This window comes from Brassica rapa, chromosome A02 (genome assembly GCF_000309985.2).
Source record: "Brassica rapa cultivar Chiifu-401-42 chromosome A02, CAAS_Brap_v3.01, whole genome shotgun sequence".
Lineage (NCBI taxonomy): Eukaryota > Viridiplantae > Streptophyta > Magnoliopsida > Brassicales > Brassicaceae > Brassica > Brassica rapa.
The window spans coordinates 4,598,160-4,613,351 of NC_024796.2; the positions used below are offsets into that span (position 1 = coordinate 4,598,160).

Sequence of the window (15,192 nt, forward strand, 5' to 3'; positions counted from 1 at the left end):
TTATTTTAATTTATATTTTAAATTTGCAGAAATTATTAGTTTTTTTTATGAGATGAGCACACTATATCACATATTATATTATTACTGTTAGATTGCATATTTTACTGTTTTATATAAAAATTGATAAAACGAGTTTGTAGATTTTTTATAAGTAAACGAGTTTGTAGTTAATTATATACCACAGTCAAATATTATTATTACTGTTTTATAACTCATTAACAGCAAAAACTATGATTATGTTTGAATTTGTGTAGAGACTTTTGGTATAAAAAATATTATTACTGTTTGGTCTAGATAAAATTTGATTAAGATCTACTTTGAATGATTTCATTTTGGTATGAATCCTTTTATAAGAAAGTTAAGGGAAACACCAGAACACAAGAGGGTAGTTATTAGTTCCAAATGATAGCATGACGTGCACAATAACTTTAACTTCACCGAATCATATCGAAATATTTTTCTTACAGAAAAGAGAAAAAATCCATCAAAATTGTGCATTTCCCAAGCAAGGAGCAATGCTGAATCTTCAAGTTAAGTTTTAAAAAAAAGAAGTTCCTCTTTAAACAAACCTTTTCCACACCAACACCCTCCTCACTCAATAATCTCAACTTCTTTTCCCTTCCTCTCTTTTTTTAAAAAATGCCTTTGAAGAAGAAGATGAAATATACACTCAAAACCATACTCAAGCCCATTTTCATGCCCTGTGGTTGCGGCTCCACCGTCCCGCCTCCATCTCACAGCCACTACACCCCAGGACTACCGGTTTCTCCCACGGTGTTACGCAGCCCATGTCCTAAGATTGATGAGAGCGTCGCAATGGCTAAGGAATCATCCAATCCATTCGAAGATTACAAGATGTCTATGAATCAGATGATCAAGGAGAGAGATATTAAAACAGATGATGATCTTAAGGAGCTTCTTAGGTGTTTCCTGGACATAAACCCTCCTCCTCAACACAATCTCATCGTCCGGGCTTTTGTGGACGTCTGTTCAGTTCTTGGGCCACCACACGACCGCCGTGGAAACTCACTTGGCAGATTGCTTCGTCTTTATGTTAATCCTGTTGATGATAATGATGATAACTCACACCAAACCTCTTCATTTAAGATGAGAAACGGATCCCCATGAATGTGTCATGTGTGTTACAATATTGTGAATAATTTGATTTTATTTTAGTTCTCTTTACTATATACAGTATGTTTTATGATTCCATCATGCAAGATTATATGTGAACCATTTAAGAAATATATAAAAATCAAAGATGTGAATTATGGTTTCCAGTTTTAGACGAGGATGAGTAAATTATGATTTACAATTTTCCTTCTGATTTCAAAGTTATACCTTAAAGGATGTGTTAACAAATATTCGGGTTTCAATACGATTTTCTTACATAATATATTTGAACTAACTTATAGGATATCTGTAACTTAATAAAACAACCTTGAAAGTTTAATTTGGTTTGGTTAAAACTCAGTTGATATATGAATAATTGAAATAAAACTATATATATATATATAATTATAAATCCAGTTATAGAAATATTTAAAAAGAATTATTATTTAAATATATGATCTTCAATAAAATACTTTAAAACAATTCAAAATTGATTATATCACATCATTTTCCATTGTTTTTTGTTAAACTATATTATCATAAATTATTTTCATCATTTAGGTGGGTCCATATTTGGTAAAAACTAAAACCATAGAAACTCGAATATCGTATATATTATGGTTTAAGTTTCTGGTCGGTGTTACAAAAAAAAAGTTTCTGGTCAATTTATTTTCTGTTGTGATGATTCATAATTTCATATATGTTGCTGACTCTGAAGAAACGAGGATGAATAAAAAGAATTTTCATTTTCTACTGTATAATTAAATCCCCAAGCCGAATTTTTTTTTCTTTAAAAAACCTCTAAACCGTACAAAACCCCGGCATGCTTCTCCGGCCCATCCTTCACAAAATACAAATCCCTCATCCTACGAAACGCCTGCCACGTCAGCAAGCTATCCGAACCGGCCTGATGACATTTCCCAACCTCCCGGTTTACCTCAAGCGATCTAGCCACCCGGTCCAAACCGCCAAACAACCTCCGCTCGCAGAACCTCATCATATGCTTCACGTCGTACACTCTCTCCCCAAAAAACGCCCTGAGCAGCCGTAGAAACTCCCCCAACGACCCCGGAAGCTCCCGGCGCGTGAGGATCTTCACGAGGTAACCGAAATCGTACGCGCTGTGAAACGTCACCCAGCTCACCGACTCGTTGCAGATCAGCCCCGACGACACCATCAGCTCCGCGAACCTCTTCGCCTCGACGCCGTCGCTGCGGTTGCGGTCGAAATCGATCCCGTGGCGGCGGAGGAGCTCGATCGAGTCCGGCGCGTGGGGGTCGCGGTCGACGTCGAAGTCGCGGAAGTTGAACTCCCAGATGAATCGGCTCCCTCCGCCGCCGCCGCCGAGATCGGGGAGGTTTCCGTCGGCGTCGGAGAGAGTGAGACCGACCTGGATGAGGCTGAGAGCGTCGACGTTGGATTTGAGAAGCTTGTAGAGGTAACCGGGGTTTAGACGGCGGAGATCCGCCTTGTAAATCACGCCGGGAAACTCCGTGTCCATGGAGATGAACGGGAAGTCTTCGACGATTCCGCTGATGAGCTCGAACTCGGATTCTAGATTATCCGCCCAAACGTCACGAACCACCACTGAAGGAGTGATCATCGTTATCGATTCAAAGTCTCTTCTTCGACTTTAGATTTATTATTTGTTTCTAATTTTGACATGTGCAGATTTTGAGGTATATATAGGTGTTTTGTGGAAAAGGAAAAGCGAAGTGAAGAGTTACGAGGAAAGGAGAGACGTGAAGAGAGGAGGAAGTGGTGGTGGAGTGTGAGAAACGCGTCGTGGAGACGCTTTGACTCTCAGGGTTGTTGTTACAAATGCAACTTCTGTGTTTAGACTCGGTCCAAGCTGGCTGCTTTTGTATCCCCCAATCATTGTATCTGCACATCCAAGTCGTTATTAATTTAATGAATGAAATACATCTCATCTCCATTAGTTAGTATAATACAAGGGATTATATATGTTAGATTGTCTGTGCGGTCAAGGTTACAAACAATGAATATCTAACGTATTTTAAGATTACATTTTGAAGAAAAGGTTACGTTTGGTCCAAAAAGCTGGATAATTGATTAGGAAAAGGTAACGTTTGGTCCTAAAAGCTGGATAAAGTACAAAATACGAAACTACTCTATGTACGCTAAGTATATTTTATGAAGTACAAATACAAATGTGTAATACTAATATGTTTTGTGATTATGGTTTTTCTTTCCATGAATAGGGGTTTTGTTGGTAAATTTACATATTAATAAGTATATTTCCTTCTTTGGTATTTTCCCAAATAAACACACGTTGAAGTATATAGTTATTTTTAAGAAGTAGATAGAAGTAAGTTTTATAACATGAATGATTTAAGGCAAAAAAGAGTAGAGGAATAAGATGTTGGTCACAACTTTGAAAAAGAAAAATGCGAGGAACTTCTCATTGTGTTGAACACCAAGTCACCAACACACCTTGTGTGTTGCCATACTTCACTTATATCACAACACACCATCCTCTCTCCATCTTCAATCCTCTTATCCTTCTTCTTATTATCTTCTTCATCATAATATTTCATCACATAGTGTTCATAATCATTCCCACACTTCCATCTAACACCAATCTTTTGTTCCCATTCAATGTCATTTCATGGACCCTTGTAATATTCTCCTTTGACCATCCACCATATGATATATACATCACGTGAACATTTGACACATACAAAGATAAATTAAAGAGTGGGAATTTTTAATCTTAGTACGTATACTTGGCCTTTAAACCAGCGCAGAGGCGATCCCACAACTCCATGACTTGATGACCGGTTAAGACGGAACCAGACTCGATGCCATTGATAGAGAGCAAGTGGCCGAATCCGTTGGAGTGGAAAAAAACAGTGAAGGACGTGGCCTTGAAGCTCCACGATATGGGATACACTTTCCTTTTCGGGAAAGGCGCAGCCGCCGCCTTCGAGTTTTAGAAAGGCGGCCATTGTTTCCTTTGAGGGGATCACGAAATGGTACTTCTTGTTTGCATTTCAATTGGTTTCCCCAACCTGTTAGGTTCCATAAGTGATAAATGAAGGCATAATTTATTATTTTGATTTATATATAACATGTAAAATATTAGAAAAGCGCTGCTTCTCAATCTAAAATTTTCAACCTTTTGACAAACTCATTGAACAATAGTCACATTTGTTGTTAAAATGTTTTTTGGGATGCATAAATTTGACATTCTTTTTAAAAAACGTGTACATGTATATTCTAAATCCATACCTTCAGCTAAATTTGGCATATGAAATTAATTTTATAAAAACCTTTTAACCGTTTTAGTTTTCAACACTTGGATCACCATATCATTTTTCTAGCTTGTTATATTTGTTCATCGATACGGAAAGAAAAATTCTTACATGTTGAGCATCATCAGTTTTTTATTGCTAAGTTATGATCGGTGATCATATATTCATATCTACGGATGTATTAGCATGCTTATATATATATAATATGTATAGAAATGAAAAAGATGTAAACTTATATATATATATATAGTGACAGAAATGAAGAGAAAAAGAGAGAGGACGTCACCAACATATTGGCAATGGTTGCCACGGAGATTTCGATTTCGATTCACATGTAAGTATGCAACATAGCGTAGCTGCATACTTCTTCAAACTTTGGGCGATTTTTAAACTCATTAGATTAGGTTTTTACTTTTTACGGAGTGATGGGGAAGTATATGAATGTAACTTGTGGCGACTAGAAAATAAAAGAGCCGATAACCTCTTGGTTCATGGAAATCTTTTGTATTGGGCCTTGTCATAATTACTATTAAACTCACTGAAACTATGGATAAAAGAACACAAGAGACTCAAAAGAAGTTGGTGTCTCTAATCGATTGGTGACCACACAAAGGAATATGGATAAAGAAAATACTCAATGAAAGGAAATCATATAAAGAAATCACTAATATGTTATTTTGTCTAACTTTTTGATTGGAAGAAGTAAAATCTTTGCCAACCATGTCTTAAATTTTATTAAAAAACCAGGATAAAGTATAAAGTAATCGTTGATACTATTTTTATTAAGATTAGTTAGGTTTGAGCCCACCATCTCTCTGATTAACAAAAAAAATAGTGTTAAAAACTTTATGAAAAACTCAAATTTTTGCTAATTTATGCGATTGAAAAAAAAGGGGTAGTAGACTAGTAGAAAAGTAATACGTGTTGTTTCTTCTGATAGTTTGGAAAGGAACGAAACACACGTAATGCTGAACCCGACATTAATGTGAAAACCAACATGCATTTTTATAGTAAGTTTAGGTGAAGTTTTTTCACATTCATAATAAGAACAACTCTTCTTCAAGATTTTTTAGACATTTAATATGTTAGTTCAACAACTTTGGTAACAAGTAAACCAAACCTATTTATTATTTGATGTATGATGTGTGTATATATTTAAATGACTATATCTGCATATAGTTATCTTTTAAAGCTAGAGTTGCTAAGTGCACATGAAGGAAAAGAGAAAAGTCATTGTTCCACATTTTTCATATTAAACACGTAGTTATGTCACGTACAAGTACATTGAACTTACAACAAGTCAACAACAACTAATTTTCCTTTTATAAAATTATTAGGGTCCAAATTATTGTTCGTTGCAATTGTCAGGAAATATCAAGTACCCAAAAAGGAATATTATCATTGTTTTGAAGAGTATATGCGTCCGTCATTAATATCCATAATTTCATCGCTAAAAACATTTTTATTTTGCTAAAAACCGCTATAAGAAACAAGTTTATAATGGTTATCGACGTAATCACCTGTTGAAAAGTAATGAATAATACAATTCTTGGAAAACAAATGTGTCTATATATATTTATGTTTTATGAACACATCCTTGCGTCGTATAATTTTAACTATCAATATATGTGGCAACAAAACAAGAAAAGAAAAACAAAGGAAAGAACATTTTTAATTGGCTTTTTATTAATCACTACTCTTCTTGCTACAGTTTCCTGTGAGAAAATCAAGCAAAACTTGGCTGTTGCATCTAGGGCATCTAGGGTTACTCTCCAAAGACATGATGATGTACATGATGCAGTTAGGACAACCAACAACCACAGCGTCTCCTCCTCCACCTCCAGTTTCTTCCGAGCATAACGATGAAGATGGACTCTCTCTGGGCAAAGATGAATCCAGTATATTTAGTTTCAGATCAAGTCCAAGTGTACTCGCAGCTTCTTGTTGATTCATGTTTCTTGCCTTCCAAGAATAATATAGGAACCTGAATAAAAACACAATAAAATTAAAATCAATGCTTGCGTCAGAAAAAAATTGCGACGGAGGTTGAGAGGGTATATAAAACATGTACATATATATCATGAAAACTAAAACACAGTAGAATTGATCAATCGGATGACTAATTTGTCTATCAATCAAAAAGTGAAGACCAAAATAACAATATTTCAGCAAAATTACTTGAATCTATGTTCAAAGTAAGCTCACCTTGGTGAACCTATTGTTCTTGTTTTTGTTCTCGAGAGTTAACGAAGAAAGTTTGAGGTCTTCATGTTATTGGCTGTTGTTATATATAGGCAGATAGACACACAAGATGAGAGAGGGTTTCATTGAATGCATATTAATTAGTAAGTAGGATTAGTTTTATCTATCTATCAAAATAAATACTCATGAGATTTTTTTTTTCTTTTGTAAAAATGAGATGTTTCTAACAATAAATGTATTTGAAAAATATTACTAAAGAGATGGAGTATATGACTTGGCCTTTGAAATTGCATTTATTACCAAATAGTATTTGGATAAATACAAACGAGATACTTTGTCTTGTTTCATACTATTTTTAATCATGAAAATTCAAATTCAAATTGAGAGAGGAAAAGACCATTTATTTCGAACTTGTAATTCTCCAATGTATTTTGCTATTTTCACCTCTAAAATAGAGGAACTCTATAATAGAGGTGAGATATGCTCCAATGTATTTTTCTATAATAACAATTTTCAATTATATAGTAAAAAATAAAGGAATGCTATTTCTTCCTCTATTTATAGAGGAAAATATAGAGATCTCTATTATAGAGGAAGAAATATAGGTGGTTTAGAGCAATTTCACCTTTAAATGCTATTATAGAGGTGAAAATAGCAATGTGTTGGAGATGCTCTAAGGTAATAATGTAGCTAAATAGGTGTGACAAAACAAATGCAAGTTATATGGGTAGGTGATATACTGATATGTAAGATGCTAGTATAACCTTCTTTTTTTTTTGATCAAACTAGTATAACCTTCAAAATGATTTGTTTTTCTTACAAATAAATATTCTTAGATGATGATTTTTCAAAGAACATTTCAAAGTATCGCATCAAACAATTGTTGAAAATTGATTAATATTGGTGAATGTGAATTTGGACCGCTAGACGCACGGCCAACAATGATGGAGTGTTGTGGTTGGTGAGATTTAGGCTCTGACTGATGGAATCATGAATCATAAAACAAAATTTTCAAATAGAATGGAAGAATCATATGACATAAGATTGTCTTTGTCATCTTAGACTTTTGTTACCCTGATTCAAAGTAAAACCTAACAACAAAACCAAACTTTGACTCTACAAAGGCACACATGTATAAGATTATGTCAATAGTCATGTGTGTATATGCTTTGCTAATAATAGCATCAAACCATATAAAAGGATTATTACAAGTACCCTAACCCTCAAATTTCATTACACACTCGAATATTTCAACCTTAATTAAGACAATCCTACTAATCAAATCATCAGCGCAAAAGAAATAAAATACAACAGTTGGAGCTTGGAAATTTTAAGATTGCTTCCCCACAGCTTTTACGTACCATTTGGGTCCAAACTAGTCTTCCACAATGGGTTTCCTCTCGAGCTCAATAAACTCCTTGTTGAGATGGGAGGTTTCAGTGGCGTTTTGTGTCTCGTTCTCTCCTCTGCATCGCAGTAACTGCATTTGAAGACTTCGTACAAGGTCATTTAGCCTCTGAATATGTCTCTCTTGTGACAAGATGATCTGTATCGATCAACACAACAAGAAGAAAAACAAAACAACTGTTAGAATGTAAAAGTCTTTGCATCTTAGTGAAAAATAGGACAAGCTGTAAGGTATATTCAGGTTCAAAAGTAGGCTCGAAACATAGACAACTAGAATCTATGTTGTTTTTCTCCAATAATCTCATGCAATCAAAGAAAGCTCAAACCAATTTTTTATAATGCAGTATAAAGAATGCTTTATCAGTCACCAATGGCCTCAGGACATATTCTCAAAAAGAGGAAAAGTATAAAGAAATGAGATTCAATTCTTTATAAAAAAAACTAACTGTGCACAAAATTACAAGATAAGAGACTCTATGCATGTCTCTTGTTAAATGTAACACTAGTCCATAAGTTAAGAATCAATGAGTACCTTCTCTTTGACAGCTTCTTCCCTCTTTGCAATTTGCTGGTGTTTCTGAGACAGGCTAGAAGCAGCATCAAGCTCAAGAAGCGGTTGCCTCCACTCAAACTGAGAGGTGACTATGAGTATAACCAGAAGAAAGACGATCATTATCGGCCTCGACATTTTTCTTTTATTCTTAATTTAGCTCCTCCTACAAAACCTGTTCCAAGATAACTCCAATTACACCACACATCCAAGAACCATCACACCTAATCTAAAGGTCAACACTTGAAGAGATAATGTGACTTTAATTCACCTATCCAAAAGTAGAAACAATTTAATTAAAAAAAAAAAAGATTAAATCAATCAATGAAATAAAATCCAAATATATATCAATCTAGTGATTACAAGAATGCGATTTTAACAGCACCAATTCACAGATATCAAATCATCAACGAAGAGGTAACGATACGGTTACGATTGGCGCAGAACTTACAGATCGAGATTGAAGACTGAAACCAAACTTCATTACCGGATGACGCAGTGAAGTAGTTTGTTGTTTTGTGTTTCTCCAAAACGGATTCGAGAGGAAAGTAACGCAAAGCAGATATTTTTTAACGGCGGCGGAGACAAATCTACCGTCTTGAATAGACGGATAGAATAGTACGGAATTAACACAAAATGACTAATTTTACAAAATTACCCCCACCATTTTATCTATTTGTGTTTGTGATTTAACACACCTAAAATTATTTAAACATTTTTCGAAAACCATTAAACATTTACTACTTTATTTTCAAATCTTATCTCTATAACCTGACCTGATCCAACATTCAGGATAACTAATTTAAAGAATGTTAATATTTTGTAGCTAAGATGACTAAACAAGAGAATCAATCAACCTCTTGTGTTACCACTAAGTTACGAACAGTACTATAATAAGGAAATTAAACTGAAACAGGTTGTTTTTAAAAGAAATATATTGAATAAAAAGAATGATTTATTTTGCAAATTATTTATTTTTAAGTTTCATTCCAAAAATGAAATGTTTGGAATTGATTTTAAAAAGTTTTTATTTGTAACCGGTATAAATTTCTGGAATTCTATAGAATGATGAATGATGCATTCTGATTGGTTGCAACAACTCATCTCTCTGATTCTCTGTCGGAATAGTTATGTGGTTCTTATTCGTGCTCTGTTTTTTTAAGGTCGTTTACTTAAACTGAGTGTGTTTCTTTGTACGTTGTTTATTGGTGTCTTCTGCCTTTCCTTTTTGTCTGAACCTCCAGCTCAGTTAATCAATATTATCAAGTGTGACAAAACCAGATTTCGATTTAACATCAGTTCAATAAACCGAACCAAAAAGAGACAGATGTGAAGTTAAAACATTTAAATCCATAAACATAAACCGCCTACACAAAAAAAGCTTCAGACAGGATATATATGTTCTTTTCTCAACATCGAGAACAACACATGACATTGGTTCTTACTACATTCCATAGCCTTACTCTAGACAAAAGAACATTACAATGAGAGCCACTAAACATATAATAACGTCCCATCGTGCCCTGTTTACAGTTTTGATCGAGTATATCCCCACGAAGCAACTTGACAGTTGGTCTGTGCCACTGCTCCCTTTACATTTCTTCTGCTCTGATGGTCTTTCCTCTAACAGCGAAGCCATCTGTTTGTCTATCATGCTTGGTAAAGGAAGCACCCTTATAGCCTTTGATGCTGATTCAAGTGTTGGCACTTCGTTCGCTATGTTCCCCGTGGTGACCGCTTCATCAACATTGATGATTTCATCCTTTAGTATATCCGCAAAGAAATCGTCCTCAGTTTGCACCTAAACACACACACACACAAAACTTAATCAACAACTACATTAATTAATCAAGAACCATCCATCATGCCCTATGTGAAAAGTTAGTTGGGTAGAAACAACTATATGGCATAGAAAGTGGAACATAAGCAAAAAGAAACAGGAGGTTAATTGTACCGATCCTGGCAAAGCCTAATGAAACATTTGTCTTAGCCCCTAATTTTAAGAGCCAATCTACATAGTCTTACGCCCACAATTACCTTTTTAGCCCCTAATTTTGAAAGCCAATCTACATAGTCTTACGCCCACGGATTACTTTTTTAATAAAGATTTACGCTAATTGTGGCCCCTAAATTAGGTCCTGCCTTGAGGAGAGGGGACAAACCTGTAGATTTTTTGATGTTTCTGCCATCTCGTTGAGAAGCTCCTCCCCTGACTCACCGGCAAGGTAAAAATCAACCATGCTGTCCCAATCAGTGAGGCTTCCAGAACTAGCAGCACCACCATTTTGCATGACCATGTGCTTCTCTGTTGGTAAATCTGGCTCTGGTGCCTTCTGACTTGTAGAAGTATGAAACTCTTTGTTCCTCCTAAGCCGGCACACAACCAAAGCATCATCCTAAAATTTAGAAAAATCAATTAATTAACTGGAGACAAAGACCAGAACATCTCAAGTAGCCAAAGTTAACTCTTAATTATGTTAAACAATGTATGACAAAGAAAGGAGTCGCAGAAGAGTTTACCATTGAAACTCCTTTCATGCAGTACTCGTGCATAAGCCATTCGGTTCTTTCGCCTTTTGGTGCACGACCGATATGGAAGACAAGCGTCCTCTTTGTCCCAATGACTTGAGAAGAAGACTTCACATCACGTTCTTTCCCAGTGGCTTTCCAGTATCCCATCTTGGTTGCTCTCCTGTTCTGTGACCCATGTGGATACTTTTTGCCTCGGGCACAGAAGAAGAACCATTCCGTATCAGATTTAACTATCGACTTATCTGCAAATTATTTAAAAAAATTCAAGAAAACAAGAACATTAACTCTCTTATCACACTCCACGATAACACACTTTGTTCTTGTTTGAGCAAAAGGGGTATCGATTAGAATAGAAAACAAAGAACACAGGACAATGCTTAGAGATTGAAGTAGAAGAAAATTATGAATAAATATAACAAAAGCATGTCATATAACACAAACCGGGCAAATCCCAAGGCTCGAAGTTGTAAATATCAGTTTCCGGTATAACCTCAACGGACCGCTCCAAACCATCCATCTTCCGTTTCAGGTAATACGAGATCAGCTCCACGTCCGTCGGCGAGAACTTGAACCCCGGAAACACCGTGGCCGCTTCCACTGACGCCGCCGTGTCCTTAAAACCTCCCATCGCCTCCGCCTCCATGAAGAAGTGTTTTCCGGTCTCTAGAGAGTTCGAATGTAAAAACGAATTTCTGAACTTGTCAGTGCTTACTTAACTTTGAGTTCTGAAAAAGACATAACATGTGTTTTTGCCTAGGTGTTGCGTAGTTATTGCATGATGCATGTCTGATTGCCACGTCACTAGAGCTAGTTAAAAATAAGACTTTATTTCAGTTACATCCTTGGTGTTTTCGCCTAGTTTCAATTTAAGACTTTTAATTTAGTTTACAACTACAAAGCCCTTTCTTGGCTAGTGCTCACATCACATTGGCATCAATGTTTCATTCTTCTTAACAAAGTATATTGATTATAAAAACTATAGATTATAAGACCCCAACACATCACATACTATACATCATAGTGAGCCAAAATAGAGAGACTGTAAATTACTACAAAAGAGAAAAAAAAATTACAATGATAATTGTTTATTTTTGTGAAGGTAACATGAAGCCACAAAGCGGACACTTGTTACCAACTTGAAACCATTTTTCAATACAAGAGCTATGAAAGACATGAGAGCAGCAAGGCATAGAGGTTGCTTCTTCCGCAAGAAACATCTCCTCAGTGCATATCACACAAGGCTCAAGCCGATCCATGTCTGGTCCAAGCACTTTGAAACGCTTCAACCTGCAAACCGTAGATCTATCTGCAGGTACCGTACATCTAATCGATGCAATCTCAATCTGAATCGCCTCCAACATGGCCTTATTGGCTCTTCTAGACACATAAGAGTGGTGCATATAACGTGTGAAGCCCATCTCAGATATCACTTCTCTTATTTGATCTTCCCATGAAGACAAAGAAAGCAAGTTCTCGTTCTTCTCCACTCTCTTCTTGATCAAAAACTCTATCTCTCTCTCGATGGACCGTTCCCGAAAAATCGAGAGCAGTGTCTCGTGATCAACATGCGTTAAATGGTATTGTAAGATGATTTGAAGTTTAAGAGTCAACCACTTATCGTCACAAGAAAACTTATCTTTCTGGATGAGTTTCAACTCCTCCACAAGACTTTCGGTAACGTCAGGCATGTGTCTAACATAGCCAAGAGAGGAAGGAGTCTTCTCGTAGATCTCCCTTCTTATAACCTCGTACGCTTTCGAAGTTGCTATAGAATCTGTAGACTCTATTTCTGTGTAGAGGTAAGAACAAGGGAAACGAAATCTACTAATGGATGTTGTTGCGGACTCGGTGATAGTGTTGCATACAGCGAGCATCTTAAACTCAACCTCTATACAGAACTGAGGATACGTGAGACTCTTCTCGCACTCACCAACATCATTAGGTAATATCATCAGATTAAGTTGGCAAGACGTTTCTACAGAAGAATGTCTTAGCCAAGGGCCATAGACATGAGTTCTTGACGTGGCGTTCAAGGCACGTTCTACAGGGAGCTTAACCTGGACGCATTTTTCTCTCACGTGGCCTATCATTCCACAGTTGTAACAGAAGTCTCCTAGGTTCAAGTACTTGAACCCCACGAACCGGTTTTGGTTTTGGCCTATGTAGAATCCTGGTCGGAGTGGCTTCTTGAGGTCAACATCTACTCGGAGGTAGATGAACCTGTTGTTATTAGACATTCCGTGAAAAACGGCATTGTTGTCGCCAACTTGTGATTGAAGCGTGGGGAGAAACTCATCAGTGCAGAGGTACAGTGGTAATCCCACGACAGCGACCAAGAAGGAGTCTGAAGTGAAGTCAATGGTGTCTGAAGAGATTAGATCCTTTATTACAATGAGGACTCCATTGACGTTATAAGGTCGCCTTTTAAGAATTTTTTCTTTGTCATTCTTTTGTGTGAACTCGAACAAGAACGTATGACCGTCGTCTAGCTTTTTGACAGTCATGTCGCCGGAGAAAACCCATTGTTTCCGGAGTGTTTGTTCTGTGTCTGCAGCAGACGGTGGAGTTGAGTTCGTGAAGAACTTCCCGACGAGACAGTGTGAAGAAGAGCCGTCGAACATGTTTTGCTTTCAGAAGATTTTGAGTTAATTAGTTTGAACACGCCATGGTGATTATTACTGGAGTTTATATAAAAAAACAGCAAAACAAATAGGGATTACTTTTTCCTTTTCCTTGTTAGATCTAGACAATATTTATTTAATTGATTCTTATGTTTTTGACAGATTCACAATTAACTTTTTTCTTTACTTTTCCAATTATAAATAGGAAAACAATATGAAAACATGCATAAGGAATAGTTTTCCAATTATTATCGTTTAGATGAGACTATAAAATAAAAATCTAGGACAAAATTTAAAGTCTCGTAATTTTTAGATTCAAAATTTCATAAAATAGTCTTGGACATATCACATTCTACAGATCATATATTTCTTGTAGAAATTTTAACCAGCTAATAAATGTACCATCTAAATTATTTTTCTTTATTTTTTTTTATTTCTGTTAATACTTATGTCAACAACGAAAGGTGCAACATGGATTAAAAACCTGATGTGGAAATGATGCTGAAAATAATTTCACATTCTAAATAGCATATATCAAAATTTGCTTGTAACAACTAATTTCAATTCATACACTTATTTGTGGTTTATATATACTACCTCCAATTCCTTGTATGTTCGATAGAGCGAAACATTTCTCCAGCTTTAGGAGATCGAGAGAGGATTAATTTTTTTTTTGGCTGAGGATGGCCTATGGTGTGTGTTATTTGAAGGAAGCACGTTTTTTCGACCGCGGTGCTATGATTGCCGGAGCCTCTCCTCGTTCCAAACAGAATCCCCTTAGTAAGAGACGTTCCTTTCAGTCGGAAGACTAGCGTTTTTCGAGAACAGAATCAGACAGACTAACTATCTATCGATTGTAAATGGTATGCGGGTACAGGTCGAAGAAGAGACTCGGGTGTGAGCTCAGCCCTATCCCTGCCGGTCTAGCTGGTACCCCCAAACCTTATCAACTCACCAAATCTTATTTATAAAAAGATATAATTATATTCAACTTTTATAATTCAGTAAAGCAATAGAGGCATACGTAATACTTATCTTTATTGGAAAAGAGGTGACGTTGGAGTGTTCGAACTTCGAAGATTGAAAGTGGATATTACCAGGTGACCTCTCGGGACCCTCCGGATACCACATCAGAAAAATTGACTAGAATTTTCAACAAAAGTATCATCAAATTAATAATTTCCACAGAACCCAACAAAAACCTTTATCATGAACCCCGAAATGTTAAGCATAAAAAGTAAATTAGGGCATTAATCTAAATACGTTTAAAGCTATTATTATATTTCAGTATGGCCGAATAAAAAGAGCTACTGAGACAACTAGGAATATATTCTATCTAAACTGATACAATTATTCATACCTTGTTAAAAAATATTCTGATTATGACACGAAAAAGCTACGAATGAGCATATATTTATCATAAGCAGTAGCCAAGTGTAAACAAAATTTGTAACCATACAAATCAAATATAAAATATTGAGTTGTTACCTTT

The 15,192-nt window shown here is 35.8% G+C and overlaps 4 protein-coding genes and 1 pseudogene across 6 annotated transcripts; 1 reads left to right on the plus strand and 4 right to left on the minus strand.

Moving 5' to 3' along the window:
- Nucleotides 1–84: 84 nt before the first annotated feature.
- On the plus strand, nucleotides 85–1,276 carry LOC103851428 (annotated as a pseudogene).
- Nucleotides 1,277–1,705: 429 nt separating this feature from the next.
- Nucleotides 1,706–3,112, minus strand: LOC103851429 (probable CCR4-associated factor 1 homolog 11). Its single transcript, XM_009128281.3, has one exon. It carries the CDS (start codon nucleotides 2,714–2,716, stop codon nucleotides 1,904–1,906), a length of 813 nt encoding a protein of 270 aa, XP_009126529.1. The 5' UTR covers nucleotides 2,717–3,112; the 3' UTR covers nucleotides 1,706–1,903.
- Nucleotides 3,113–5,906: 2,794 nt separating this feature from the next.
- Nucleotides 5,907–7,428, minus strand: LOC103851430. Of its 2 annotated transcripts, none has more exons than XM_009128282.3 (2): nucleotides 6,594–7,104; nucleotides 5,907–6,372 (listed from the first exon to the last, which is right to left on the minus strand). In XM_009128282.3, the coding sequence occupies exon 2, from the start codon at nucleotides 6,339–6,341 to the stop codon at nucleotides 6,075–6,077; it is 267 nt and encodes an 88-aa protein (XP_009126530.1). In that variant the 5' UTR covers nucleotides 6,342–6,372; nucleotides 6,594–7,104; the 3' UTR covers nucleotides 5,907–6,074. The 2 variants fall into 2 exon arrangements, with proteins under 2 accessions (XP_009126530.1, XP_018512483.1); XM_018656967.2 differs by having other exon boundaries at nucleotides 5,916–6,372; nucleotides 6,567–7,428.
- Nucleotides 7,429–7,723: 295 nt separating this feature from the next.
- Nucleotides 7,724–9,257, minus strand: LOC103851431. Of its 2 annotated transcripts, XM_033283233.1 has the most exons (4): nucleotides 8,999–9,168; nucleotides 8,798–8,818; nucleotides 8,530–8,761; nucleotides 7,724–8,136 (listed from the first exon to the last, which is right to left on the minus strand). In XM_033283233.1, the coding sequence occupies exons 3-4, from the start codon at nucleotides 8,683–8,685 to the stop codon at nucleotides 7,966–7,968; spliced, it is 327 nt and encodes a 108-aa protein (XP_033139124.1). In that variant the 5' UTR covers nucleotides 8,686–8,761; nucleotides 8,798–8,818; nucleotides 8,999–9,168; the 3' UTR covers nucleotides 7,724–7,965. The 2 variants fall into 2 exon arrangements, with proteins under 2 accessions (XP_033139124.1, XP_009126533.1); XM_009128285.3 differs by lacking the exon at nucleotides 8,798–8,818 and having other exon boundaries at nucleotides 8,530–8,722; nucleotides 8,999–9,257.
- A 597-nt stretch (nucleotides 9,258–9,854) lies between these two features.
- Nucleotides 9,855–11,778, minus strand: LOC103851432 (NAC domain-containing protein 89-like). The gene is made up of 4 exons (XM_009128286.3): nucleotides 11,521–11,778; nucleotides 11,068–11,321; nucleotides 10,710–10,943; nucleotides 9,855–10,348 (listed from the first exon to the last, which is right to left on the minus strand). The coding sequence occupies exons 1-4, from the start codon at nucleotides 11,720–11,722 to the stop codon at nucleotides 10,007–10,009; spliced, it is 1,032 nt and encodes a 343-aa protein (XP_009126534.1). The 5' UTR covers nucleotides 11,723–11,778; the 3' UTR covers nucleotides 9,855–10,006.
- Nucleotides 11,779–15,192: the final 3,414 nt, after the last annotated feature.

Excerpts from the sequence above, each read along its gene's own strand:
- LOC103851429 (XM_009128281.3), bottom strand. The coding sequence starts at position 2,716 with ATGATCACTCCTTCAGTGGTGGTTCGTGACGTTTGGGCGGATAATCTA.
- LOC103851430 (XM_009128282.3), bottom strand. The coding sequence starts at position 6,341 with ATGAATCAACAAGAAGCTGCGAGTACACTTGGACTTGATCTGAAACTA.
- LOC103851431 (XM_009128285.3), bottom strand. The coding sequence starts at position 8,685 with ATGTCGAGGCCGATAATGATCGTCTTTCTTCTGGTTATACTCATAGTC. Across the intron at positions 8,137-8,529 it reads AAGAAGCTGTCAAAGAGAAG|ATCATCTTGTCACAAGAGAG; the intron begins GTACTCATTGAT and ends TGATCGATACAG.
- LOC103851432 (XM_009128286.3), bottom strand. The coding sequence starts at position 11,722 with ATGGAGGCGGAGGCGATGGGAGGTTTTAAGGACACGGCGGCGTCAGTG. Across the intron at positions 11,322-11,520 it reads CGAGCCTTGGGATTTGCCCG|ATAAGTCGATAGTTAAATCT; the intron begins GTTTGTGTTATA and ends AATAATTTGCAG. Across the intron at positions 10,349-10,709 it reads AAACATCAAAAAATCTACAG|GTGCAAACTGAGGACGATTT; the intron begins GTTTGTCCCCTC and ends GTGTGTGTTTAG.